General features: G+C 38.5%; 1 protein-coding gene across 1 annotated transcript in view; it reads left to right on the forward strand.

Annotated features, from left to right (window-relative positions):
- The window catches only part of LOC111145380 (protein phosphatase 1 regulatory inhibitor subunit 1C), a 115,723-nt gene that overhangs the window by 44,535 nt on the left and 57,023 nt on the right, over nt 1-14,165 (forward strand). Inside the window, exon 3 of the mRNA XM_022500252.1 lies at nt 14,092-14,129. Within this exon, the coding sequence (XP_022355960.1) occupies nt 14,092-14,129 (38 nt within the window). The remainder of the gene's footprint in view (nt 1-14,091; nt 14,130-14,165) is intronic.

Genomic DNA, 14,165 nt, shown 5'->3' on the forward strand with positions numbered 1-14,165 from the left:
TTTATTTTACAAGAACTGATTTCCAACAAGTCTTATGATATCCCTGACCTCCTGCCAAACTTACTCAAAAAGTCTGAAATATGGCTATTTTACTGAACCCTTTCAAATATGTTATTTTTTTAATTAAGAGCAAAAAAGCAGGCAACAAAGTATTTATCTGCTACATTGCCATTCATGCTGAATGGCATGAACAAAAAGGAAAAAGATCAATACAATATCTATTTTTATCATATATATGTCCAGATACAGTATAATACAAATTATCTAGACAGAAAGCCTTGTGTAAGCTGTTTACACATATGCCAGGAGTTTAAAAGGGGAATGGATGACCTAGGACAAATTCATGTCCTCTCTGAAGAATGACTTAAATCATATACATCACCAGTGAAGTTTCTCCATCTACCCCATGGCTGCTTCTTTGTGTTATAGGTTTATCTTTCCCAGTCTCCCTCTTCACTTTATTATTATGGTTGTCACAGGGACCTACCACTTCTCCAGTTCTCCACCCAATGGGCATTGTCATTCTTTCCCATGGCATCACTGACCACCTAGATGCTCATGACTCCCAGACCTGTATCTTTGCTCCGCTTTCACTTCTAAAAGTGACAATTTCTGAACTCTTCCTACTTGGATTATCAATAAGTACCTCAAAATCAGCAATTCCATGAGTACTCAAATTATGAGCCAGAAATTGTTATAATATTTGGCTTCCTTATTCTCTCTTGTCATTCCCCTCCCTCACCCAGTCATAAAGTCCAGTCTATTCTTTCTCTTAAACATCTCTCTAACCTCGTTCAAATCATTGTATTCTATCACAGCAGTTACTGGAATACCTTCCCAGCTGAACTAGCTATACATCCAAATGGACTCCTACAATTTCCACACAACTGTCAGAATGATCTTTCTTTCTTTTTTTTTTTTTTTAAAGATTTTATTTATTCATTTGACAGAGAGAGATCACAAGTAGACAGAGAGGCAGGCAGAGAGAGAGAGAGGGAAGCAGGCTCCCTGCTGAGCAGAGAGCCCGATGCGGGACTCGATCCCAGGACCCTGAGATCATGACCTGAGCCGAAGGCAGCGGCTTAACCCACTGAGCCACCCAGGTGCCCCAGAATGATCTTTCTACAAAGGAAATCTAATCATACCTTTTTCTGCTTAAAACCCATCAGTGGTTTCTCATCACTTTAGAATAAAGTCCAAATTTCTTAATATTATTACAAAACCCCAAATTATCCAACTCCTTCCTATCTAAAAATCCAAATTATCCAATGTCTTCACCCTTTTCTCTCTGAACCTAACACTGGTGCTCTATAGTTCAATATTTGAGTTTTGTTCAATTTCTAAAAAATTGTCATGCTCTCTCACACCTCAGGACATTTCCACAAATTGTTTCTTCTGATTAAAATCTCTTCTCTCTAGTCCCACTCCACCCAGCTTCCTTGTCCCACCAACTTTCTCTACCCTACCTACCTTTGCTGGCCATGTCAGCTTGGATGTCTTCTCCTCCAAGAAGTCTTTCTGGCTCTCTCAAAGCTAAGTTTGATACCCTTGAAATATGCTTCTACCACACTTTGTGCATCCTCTATGACAGCCTTTATTTATATAATTGTATTGTGGTTGTTTCTTTGCCTGTCTCTTCCAATAGAGTTTAAATTCTCTAGAAGGGTTGGAGTCCATTTCCCAGCAGGATGCCCTTCACTTATTTATACATGCAATAAACAATTGTTAATATTGGATGCATTTTAGATCCCTGGTGACAACCTTGCTAAAAAACACAATCTATCATATAACTGATAAATTGCTCTTAAGTATGGGTTTTGATTTAATTTTCCTTTTACATCACCATTCATAGGAAAAAATGTTTAAAGACATAAAAATAAATATAAAGCTATTTTTCCTCCTGATACACACACACACACAAACACATACACGCACAGACACACACACAATTTTTTTCTGTTGTCCTATCTGAACTTGGTGCTAAATATATTGAAGTATATCTAATTACAGTACTTTTTCCTCTAATAGTTCTTCCATGTGCATACTATAAATAGTCATTGCTTTTTATACCATGAAATCCTCAAGTAAATTATATATGAGAAAAAAAAAATTGAGAAATGGTGTGAAGGTTAAGATTTCCAGGACAGTAAAACACCAAGAGTTGAATACACAGATATTTAATTCCGTCAATCTTTAAAACTGAATGATTAAAGTATCTTTTCTTAAAAAATATTGCTCAGAATTTGAGGTAAATGTTTACAGATGGTCTACTGACAAAAGCTAACTTCTATGTTTTACAAGACTTTTAAGACTTTTTCTACAAAAAGTTATGTAAAGTAGAGTAGAATTCTAAAGATAGTTCCACTGGCCTTTCTTTCCATTACTAACAGAAACAAATTATCATTAGTGATAGGATGCTCTCACTTGATTAAGCTATGAAAATATTATCATGTTGTTATAGGTACCCACATGTACTTAATGTGTACGATGACACTTTGTAACTTTTAGGAATATATCTTTTAGGAATATGTATACAACTAAAAAAGGGACATTTGCCTTTTGTTATAAAACATTCTCATTAAAAGGAGATTGCTGTTTTACTTTTTGTCATTTTACAATGGTCTACTCATAGTAGAATTACTCAGATAAAATTATTTTGAAATTCATAGTGGTATGTCTACATAGTTGAAACACAAAATAGTTTGGAAAAAAATTAAAGTGTTTTTCAATAGAAGATATCAAATAGCATAATTAAAAACTAAGCAGAATTAATGAGGCATTGTCAATTTTGGCAGTCAGTATAAAAAAAGAGGAAATAGTCTATTAAGTGAAAAGACTACTAAATATACTAAATATTCCAAATACTGCTAAGCAGCTAATTCTTTTCCAACTCCAGTGCTACTCAGACCCATCTTTAAAGTTCTTAAGTTGCCTCAAAATTTTCTATCATTACTGTTCAGAGTGACTGGCCTCTGAATAATGTTTTCATGTTCATCTCAATCATTTCTCCTCATCTTACTTTTAAGGCACCTTGTTATGGAAATCATCTGGGGTATCTGCTAAAAGTATCTCCGTGATATCCTATGTGACCAAATAATGAAATTTTAGTGTTTGAAATTGGTTAAAAGCTGAATTATTGAAATCCTAACTATTTTTAAGTTTATTAGGCCAAAATAATAAAAAGCACATTGTTGGGAAGATAATAAGTATTTATTAAATAATGACTTGATTGATTGTCCACATTGCCTGAAACATGTGATAATTAATTTTAAATAAATCTATAAAACTGATGCAAAAATAAAATATATAATTTATAATCAGTTCTTTAGGTAGTTCTATGAAAAGGAGATAGAATTTTTAAAAATTGGATTTACTAAAACAAGTGTGGATGATTAAACTGATGTCAATCCCCACCCCCTCCTGAAAAAAAAATTAAGAAACATGCATTAAAGGAATCAATTTCTTTTCCTGGAGAAAATGTGTGAAATCTAACCTCCAAATAGGCAGAAAATTTTTTACCAATGATTGAAAATCACAACTGATAAGATGATGCAACAGTTCTTTGGACCTCATGCAAGCTGGTTCTGTGGTAGGATAAAATGTTTTATAAGAGAAACTAAGTTTATAAAAATCAAGAATACTAATGAAAAGCAGACTTCTGAGGTTTTAAATGATCTGATTTTTCTGTTCTTTTGCTGTGTTTGGAAATGGCAGCAGAAATGATGAAATATAAACATAATAGTAGTTTGGAAGATTTCTAACCTCTCTCACAAGACAATTACTGGTTGAGAGTTCTTAATAAACCAACATGATCCATTTTGTGTTTTCCTTGTCATCTCCTTCACTATTTCCACATAGACTACTTTGTACCTGATTCTCACCTAAAATGAACAATTTTGTAGGGGACTCTGAAACATAAAAACCTATATAGTAATGAGGTTGTGTCTCTACTTCTATCAATTAAAAGTGGAAAGCTAGAAATAATATTGAAAGAACAATACAGCTGTGTGAATCTTGGCACAACAGGATGAAACTATTTCTACTGTTTGCTTCTTTTCCCCATGTCCCTTTCCAGTGCATATAAATTCATTGCTCTGGTGGTTTTAATTTGGGCACCAGTTTTGACTAAATCTAAGAGCTCAAAGAAAAACACAGCTGAAACCACTGCCTAGTGGCTTAACTCACAGCCCCAAATGATAGGCCTCCAACAGAGCCCAGCAGGCTTTCAGCAAAAAGGCTGCTGACTAGAGCTCATTTTGAAAAGTAGAGAGTTTGATAATAAGTCAGGAAAAGAGGCTTCATTATTAGATTTTTTTAATAGATTTCACTATTAGAGTCTTAGATTTTGCACTGTTCTACTAAAAAGAAACAGTGAGTGTCCTCGTCCTCTACTCTATGTAAGAAATACATGATAGATTTCTCTGGCACTTTAGACCGACTGATTCTATGCTAATAGAATGCTAAAACCACAAGGTAATGACACATACAAAATGAAGACCTGAGCTGTGCATGGCAATTTTTTTCACTCGCAAATGATTTATCTTATTCAGTCCTGAAGACTCATGGGTCAGTGACTGTTTTTGAACTAGTGGGCCTAAAGCCATCCAAAAAATTTCTGTCTTTAACTCTGTCCTTCTCTGTAAGGCACAGCCACAGATGATCTCCTCAACAGTTGTGATCTAAGGGTCTTTGGAAAGAAAGATGTTCTACCTTCAAATATGTTAGATACCAAAATACAGAATCTGCTAAAAGGTGATCATTTAGATTTCACTGCTGTTTTCAGAGATTTGATGGTAAATTCCTTCTGAGACTGTCAAAGATAGCACCAATGTCCTTGTGATTAAATCTCTAGGGCACTTCAAAAAGAAGGCTAGAAATTGCTTTCCTCCATTGCTACTCCTCTACAGAACAGAATTAATTTTTTTCCCCACAAATTAGTGCTAGGAAAAATTTAAAAGAAAAGCTGATTGCAAATACACTAAAGATCTAGTACAGTATCCCAGTTTTCTGCCAAAGCAGGTAACACCACTTATTAGACAAGGAGTGTAACATGTAACTGTTAAGATATGCTGAGCAAGTCTTCAATTTTATTGCTCTACTCCCACACAATCACCAAAATCTCTGGATTCTCTGTTCCCCTGCAGTGGCGCTCTGCCAGTGGCCAAATAGGACTTGTCAGCCTTTCACTCTGAAATGTCTCTGATCTCTGTAGGTTGCTCTGCAGGTCTTGATGCCTTCTGTAATTTATCTTGCTTTTCTAGTTCTAATAAGTGGTAACACTGACATGCTGTGAACTGGTACATACTATCCCAAGCAAAACCTCAAAATTTAATATTAAAGTGGGTATTTTTGTTGTTGTTGTTCTGTTTATTTTCCTAGCTCTGTGAGTATCCCATATAATTTATATTGTCTCTTAGTAAACATCCTCTAACAGCCCAGACTCTCAATGGCTGTATCCCTGGTCTTAATGCTTAGTTTCATAAAAGTTGGTTTTTACCACCTACTTACATGACCCTGCCAGCTTATACTGTAATCTGAAATCCCTTCTGGTCTTTAGGGCTGAATTGCCTCTCAGAACTCTATCTGCTGACATTGTTCAAGTTTAGTCTTTCAGATACAAAAATGCTGCCTCTACTACCCACGTCAGACTCTGTAACCTTCTGCTTGTCCACATGTTACCTCATAATAGCACCTCTAGACCACCCGTACAGACGCCACCCTCACTGCTTCTCTGATCAGTGTCAGACTCTGGTAATAGGTCATGCATTGATCACACAGCCTTGCTTAATTATCTTATTCTAGGCCCTAGACAAAATAAATTCAAATTTTGCCTCATTTAATCATACCTGTTCACTTGTCATCCATAAATCAGTACTTGTATTTTTATAATAAAGTGAAACATAAAACAATTGCAAAGCTCAGAGGTAATTTCAAAGAAAAATATTTTAATGTAGAAGGTTTTTTTCCACATCATTTATCAATTTGGGTATGCTTTGCATACATTTCCTAGAGTGTGAGTCCCAGAACACATCTGACTGCAGTTTCAACCAGATTGTATTATAGCAGTCAAATATTTTCCCTTGACTAACTTTAAAAAGGAGAGAATCAAAAACATTCTCTCTGAATGTTCAGAGAAGCTTCCCATAGAGAAGGAAGTACATTCTGATTTTAAACAAAAACAAAAACCACAGCTAAGCCTTTCATAATCCAGCAACACACATGGGTTGGATGTGACAATAAGCTATCTTTATCTGAATACTTTGAATTTTACTGAGGAACTTGATGGGAAAAGATGCAGCATTCACTTCAATACTAGCTCAACGGGATAGAAAAAGAAATGGGGGAAAAACATATGCATGAATGAGACTTATTCTGCAATTTTCTGTACTCAATTTGTTATTAGTGTTCCTGAAAAATGGGAAAGAATAATTTAGAAGTTGGCCAGTGTGTAAAGTCTATGCAATTGTAGTCTTTACTCTCTTGTTAATAGATTAGTAGAAGAGATAAAAAATCAACTTTTTTGTAACATTTACTATGGCAGCTGGAATATTGTGGTTTAACGAGGGAATTTTTCAGTACAGAACTACCCAGGGAAAAGTGGTAAGGTTCATAAGAGCTGGTCCTGGTTTTTCTTGGTAACTAAATATCATTACCACACGAGCTGCAGTATTTCCATTGATGAACATTTTTAAAAATTAAAAAAAAAATTAGTTAAGACATTATTACTTTGTCTTCATGGCTTGTAAACTTATATGACCTCTGTTTTTCAGTTCAAACTTTGCTGCGAAATCATATGATATTCCTACAGATACATTAGATGGGTCTCACTGCCTCAGAAAACACGTAGAAAAAATCTTTTAATAAAAAATTTGACTAGCATATAGGAGTGAATGTTGACAAAAAAATGACCTCTTCATATCTATTCCCACTCTTCAAATATATTCAAGCCATCCGTTTTTGGATATAAGATGCATATGAAATAAGTCAGGTTTAGTGAAGACGGATGATTAATATTTGTTTGTTTAAAGATTTTTTAATTTATTCATTTGACAGACAGAGATCACAAGTAGGCAGAGAGGCAGGCAGAGAGAGAGGAAGAGAAGCAGGCTCCCCGCCGAGCAGAGAGCCCGACTCAGGGCTCCATCCCAGGACCCGAGACCATGACTCAAGCCGAAGGCAGAGGTCTTAACCCACTGAGCCACCCAGGTGCCCCCAGATGGTTAATATATTTTATAAAACTTTAAAAACTGTGATAATACAATGATTTATACTCTTATATTTTTATTATATTTTTTAAAAATTATAAAGCATCAATTATAGATTGATGATTTTAACGATAAATTTGGTAGAAAAAGATTAAATGACACTAACACAAATTTTAGCAAAATATATAAAAACTTTACTTCGTCTTCTTTTTATTTATTTGTGTTTTTTTTGGTTCAGGGTAATCCAGTAAAATAGTATGATCTCTTCCAGGATTTATTTTAAGGGATGGTTTTGAATAATTATAGTTTAATTATAATATAATATGCTTATATTATAATAAATAATTAATATAATTAATTAATTTATACAGGTGTCAATGACCTCTGCTCCTACAATCACTGCCTTTAGAAGGATCTGCCTATAAAAGCACTGTCTTAGATTGCTTAATATGGGACAGAGGCAATATTTTTTTCTGTTATTAATAAAAGTTATGGAAAGTGCTATAAGTTAATGGATAGAACACTTAATTACACATATCACAGAACACCTAATTGATAGGAAATTAAGAATCTTGGATCAATATTTACCCAGGTTTTTGTTAATGTAACATAAGCATTCAATTTATCATAGAAATAAACCTACACAGCAGAAAACTTGGTGGTGTCATGGTGTGGTGACCAACTAGAATATGGGGGTTATACACAAAATTTTTCTAGATTTTAAAATTCTTTTCACTTGATTTTATAGCCATTTTCCTAAGTAGAGAAATATGTACTAGTTAGATCATCAAGTGACAATCTTAAGTATCCCTACAAGAAGATGATCCAATAGAAACCTCAATGTGGATGGCAGAGACATTTAAAAGATGCCATTCCAATGTTCATTCCTGAACCTTCCTTTGGTAAAGACAGTAGGGATGAGAGAATCTGATTTTTCTTAATCTATTATTCCAACAAAGTCACAGGCAACTAACAGCTTAAAGCACAGTTTTTATGGCAACTGCTACAAAGAAGAAAAGCTATGGAAACCGAATTTATCACATTGCAGTTAAATGATGGAGGGTACACACTGGATCAAGTGGGTGCCACTGACCACAAAAGCAATTCAAAACTGATATTTATAATAAAATTCTGCAGATGCTTTAGCTGGCCAGAGCTCTCGTTCCATGCCAAATTGGTGAGATAAAATAAGAATCAGTGAAAACAAACCTACAGTCTTAGCCACAAAAAGAAAAGGATATTGGGAGATCTCAATTTCCTTCCTCCTGTTTGAGCAGGCATATTTGGCTCTAACTCTCTCTGTTAATAGTTATGTTTAGACAATGCCAAAGGAATGCCTTGATAAATAAAATAATCTAGCTAGGGATGTGTGTGTGTAAGAGTGAGACTTGTCATCACACACAATAGGATTGAATTTCACAAAACCACCATTATTGTGTGTGAATTCTATTGAACTGGACGATGACTGGCCCACTACTTTCTCCTATGACACTCCCGTATGAATAAAACAAATGTGAGATCATTGCAACAACACAGCAGAATGTTGCTTCGCTGCTCCAACCTGCAATTTTGTAAACTGGTTAATATGAAATTATTACCACATTTTAGGATTAGTTATTTCTGCTTTTGTATTTTGGTGTGAAATAACTGAAATCACAAAATATGCAGTTTTTCTTATGTGCTAATATTTTCAGTAAAATCAAATGATCATATAATCATATAACAAACACGTATGCTTCTAATTTGTTGTCAGGTGACTAAAATAGACTAAATTTTTGTCAGCTAATTAGAACAAGCCTCAAATGAGTGAAGTGGAAAAAAACCATATGTTTGAATTCTAAACAAAATGTAATTTATGTTTCTTTTTTGATACTTCCCCAAAATTCAGAGTAGAGAAGAAATATAAGCTATTGTGGAGTCATGCAAAACAGGCTTGTAATGTAAAACAAAATTCTGTGTTTTTTTAAAAAGGACTTTTATCTGGCTAACCTAATCTGTTCAAGACAAATATTAATAAGAAAAATGAACCAAGAAGAATAAAAACCTTTTTCATTGAATTATGCAACAAATGAAGTCTACACAGTCGCCTTGGAAAGACACTGTTTTAGGTTGTGTTTTAGTCATACAGCAGGAAAGCACAAGGCTGAATGACTAGATACCATTTTGTCCTTAAAGCAATAGGTTCTGAGTCCTGGGCTGAATTCTGAAAACTCCTAGGGAATAAACAAAATATTAAGAAACACCACTGGTCGGAGTGCCTGAGTGGTACATTAGGTTAAGCCTCTGACTCTTGGTCTCAGCTCAGGTTGTGACCTCAGTGTCTGAGATGGAGCCCAGAGTAATCTCCAGCTCAGGGTGGAGTCTTCTTGAGCTTCTCTCTCCCTCTACCTCTGTTCCTCCCCACTGTATTCTCTAAAAGAAATAAACAGATTTAAAAAAAGAAAAGAAAAGAAAAGAAAAGAAACACCACTGGCATTTAACAATCCAATGGATCATAATACATGCATTGTTGAAATGGATCATATTTGACATTTACTTAAAAGATGACAGCAAAAGATTTTGCATTGATAGAATTGCTCAATTTAGTATAGTCACAGCTATCTGATAATCACCCAGATACTTCCAGTGATTATATCAAACAATTGTGATTGCTGTCCTCAGCCAATAATTTGTTTGCCTACCGCTATACAAGGGAGGGTAAATTCATTAGGTTTCATAACTTCTAAAAAATCTAGTACTCAAAACATTAAATTAGAATGAATAATCACTATTATTCATTCTAGCTGTTTATCTATCCATACCCATATCCATACACTATTCATTCTGGCTGCTTATCTATTTTTTATTTTTTAGATTTATTTAATTAATTTATTTGCTGCTTGTCTATTTTAGTCTCTTATTATATGAAATACCACTGTGATCTTATATAGAAATTTTACTACATATATGTGTCTCTATATATCCACATGATACACATAGTTTTTCATTATAAAAGTAACGCAGGTTCACTAGAATAAGAAACAGTGCAGATAGAGAGGAGACAGAACAAGTTATGGAATCATCGAGAGGCACTACAGTTACAATACTGACTATATCCTATGAATATACAGGCATTTCTCTATCGCCTCTCTCTAGATAGTTTATCTATACTTCATGAAATAAAAATTACATATGTATAGTTTTGAAATCCTTTTAATCTACATAGTATATGTTTTCATGTCAGTAAATGCAGATCTACATCACCGTCTTCAGGCAGTTATTCTTTGATGAACTCATTCAGTTTTCGGACCACGGACTCAGTCTCTCAGCTTTGGCACTCATCTAAGAGTCAGGAAAGGGTAACTGGGCCAGTAAGTCAAGAGGCGGGGAGACCCACCCCCCCACACCACGGCGGCTAAAGTGGGGGAGGCAGCGGGAGGCAGGCTCTGGAGCTGGCGCGCACACACACAAGTCAGCAGCGGCGGTGCTCTTCCCCAGTACCCCACTCTCTTCACCCGTACCCGCAGTGCCCACGCCCATTTTGGCTCCAGGGGATGGACAGGAAAAGTTTGAAACTGAAGTAATCACAACGGATCGCTCGCTTCCGGGTGGCCTCCCCAAACACGCGTGGACAATTTTGTACGGTAGGCATTCTTCCTGATTCAATATAGAGATCTGCGGCAAAACAGCTTAGTGGAAAAACTGTCATTTTCGCCTTCTGGTGGATCTGAGCAAAGGACAAGTTCTGCTTACCTTGGAAAAGCGCGGGCTCTTCTCTGTGGCCCTCCAGGCGTCGAGAGCGCCGCGTGCGCCGCGTCTGCTGACTGGAGAGGCCGGCACACTGCGGCCGTCTTGTTGCCTGCATGCTCCCACAGTCCAGGCTCACTGGGGAAGATGCAAACACCTGTCCATCCGAGCGGGAGGCCCTCCATAGGCGGCCTGACCCAGAACCACTTCTCCCCAAGGGGATTCCTGAGGCCGCTTACCGGGAGAACACAGTGGGTCTCCACCGTTTCTGTGCCGCTGAAAACACAGCCAAGATGGATGGTGAAGCCCTTCTTTCTTCTCAAACTACTAACCACACCCCAGACCCCACCGCGCAGGCTGGGGTGAGTCGGAGCATGCGCAGCTGGTGCAATGCGCCAGGAAGAACCTCCCGGGAACCCGTTGGGCCTGGGCCTGCGAGGAGGCTGAGGAGGCGGACAGATCGCTGTTATAGTCCATCGCCAGAGGTTGCAGGCTGGAAAACGACCTGTCCAACGTCAGCCCGGGCCCTGCCGGTTCCCCGAGCTCACGCACGTCGGCGGCTCAGCACGGGAGTGTCAGCCAGGCTCTACGTCCGTGTGCTCAACAGGCACCACCCCTGCTTGTACCCCCCAGAAACACCGCCCCCTTCCCCAAACATACACGCACACAGCTACAGAGACACGGACCTGGAGAGGTTCATGTGCGTCCACGCCTGGGCCGACCCTGGACAGATTCGAGGAAGGGTGGAAATCATCCCGAAGAAATTCAGTTTAATGGCTGGAATGTGGGGGTGGTGGCGCTGGAGCGAACCAAGGTGCGGCTCCTGTCCATGCTCATGCTGAACCTGGAGTGTGGACTCATCTTCCACGATGTAGGGAGACAGGTGCTGGCGACCCGTTCCAGAAAGCGGCCCTCGGACCTGTGCATACTCATGTGCAATGCGAAGCTAGAAGACAGCCACAGAGTTGTTTCTGAAATGTTCTGCGGGAAGCCTGCAGTGGCCGCTCCGGGGGATTTGACTGACCTGCTGACTCTCAAGCCGTCGGCTGCGTTGTGGAGCGAAGACACACACCTGTGCGGGACATCTGGGTTCTTCTGGTTGGAGGCCCTCCAAGATCCCACCCAGATAAGAGCTTTAGACAGAGCCCATGTTGAGGCATGTTTCTTTGGATGTGAATTTAGTGCCAAAATTCATACGCGGTGCAAAGTCTAGGACTTTTTTCTTAAACTTGACCAAATTTATTGCCACTGAGCATAGCTCAATATCCTGCCTTCAGTATTAAATATGCCACTCAGTGGAATAAAAGGTTTACCTTCCCACTGAAGCGAACATTAGGATAAAGTGCAAGAAGGTTAAACGCAGCCTTCTGTAGGAAAACCAGGTTAGTGTTCCTACCTCTCTCCTGTGTTCCCTGAGATTAGCAGTTACCATTGTGACAGCCAGCACCGGACTGCCTCCTCACAGGGACTGGAGGGCCAGTCAGCCCTGCCCAGCGTAGGGCAGGATTTCTTACAATTGCTGGCTGGGGTAACTGCAAAGCCTCTGAACATTTTAAAAGGTAGAAGACTAAGTTTCTACATGTCTGGATGTTTCAGGAGAATTGAAGTCAGATGGCTTTGGCAATATAGGATAGCTTTGTGGTTTGCAAGTTTGAACAATCACCCCCTATCCTTGTCAGGGGCCCCAAATGGGAATCCACATTGACCACTTCCAGTAGTTGCAATGCTGCAGTAGTCCCTGGGACCTGGTAGTCAGGGATTGCACAACATCTGGCTGCAGTTTGGTTGGAGAAGAGAGTCTCCAAGTCCTATTTTTTTCTTTTCTAAGTAGGCTCCATGCCCAGGGTGAAGCCCGACTTGGGGCTTGAGCTCATCACCCTGAGATCAAGACCTGAGCTGAGATCAGGAGTGGGACAATTAACTGACTGAGCCACAGAGGTTCCCCTTCAAGTCCTATTTTTTTGAAATGTAGAGAAATCCAACCTCTGCAGTACAGATGAGAGAGAGAGAGAGATGTTTTAAGGAAGTCAACTAAACATTTAAATGTTAAAAAAAAAAAAAGTCAAGATCCATGTAGAGTAGATGAAGAGGTATGAAAGAAACTCAGCCCAGAGGTCCTCCACCCATTGAAGGGCAATACATGAGCACCTCTTACTCCTCTCTCCTCCTTCTCACATTTCCTTTTTATAGAGATAGCCTACACATTTCCCTAGGTTTGTTATAAGCAATATTTCTGACAAAGTAACATTCTTTCCAGGAGCATATGGAAAAGAGGGTGCTGCCACTCTCTGAGTCAGTGATAGGACAGAATGGAAAAGGAGCTTTGTTCAGCTTAGTGCCCAGCTTGGGGAAATTTGACAAGCTACAGTGAGCAGACGGGCAGCAAAATTCACAAAGGAGATTGTTTATGCCTTAAAACTGTGAGGTTGATGACACCAACAGTTGGTTCAAGAGCCATTTCCCTGGTTTCCTTTCTGGATTACTGGAAGGAGGGCAATTTGGAATTTCAAGAGAGATGCCTTTTTTTTTTTAATGCTTTTTTTTTTTTAAACTTAGGGAAAAGATTATCTCAAAAGAAAACCATCTCCTTCTGCCCCCTTTCCCTAAGCCACAGAGATTAAATAAACATAAGGCAGGGCACCTGGGTAGCCAAGCATCTGCCTTTGGCTCAGGTCATGATCCTGTGGTCCTGGGATCAAGCCACACAGGGCTCCTTGCTTAGCGGGGAGTCTGCTTCTCCCTCTCCCTCTTTCTGCCACTCCCACTGTTTGTGCTCTCTGTCTCTCTGTCAAATAAATAAAGTCTTTAAAAACATAAGGAGATTAGGGACGCCTGGGTGGCTCAGTTGGTTAAGCAGCTGCCTTCAGCTCAGGTCATGATCCCAGCGTCCTGGGATCGAGTCCCACATCGGGCTCCTTGCTCGTCAGGGAGCCTGCTTCTCCCTCTTCCTCTGCCTGCCATTCTGTCTGCCTGTGCTCGCTCTCTCTCCCTCTCTCTCTCTGACAAATAAATAAATAAAATCTTAAAAAAAAAAAAAGAAATAGAAAAAAAAACATAAGGAGATTATTTAATTATTTTTATCAAATTGCCAAAAATGTTAACATGCATATTATAAAGAAGAAATAATCTTTCTAATGAAATATATCTACTTCTTTTGCAGAAATAGATGACAAGAGGGTGACCAACACCCAAGCCGAGGTAAGTTTTCTTATATTTTGTATAAATAGGTATTCA

The sequence above is a fragment of the Enhydra lutris genome, unplaced genomic scaffold, assembly GCF_002288905.1.
Source record: "Enhydra lutris kenyoni isolate GAN:26980312 unplaced genomic scaffold, ASM228890v2 scaffoldscaffold1, whole genome shotgun sequence".
Taxonomy (NCBI): Eukaryota; Metazoa; Chordata; class Mammalia; order Carnivora; family Mustelidae; genus Enhydra; species Enhydra lutris.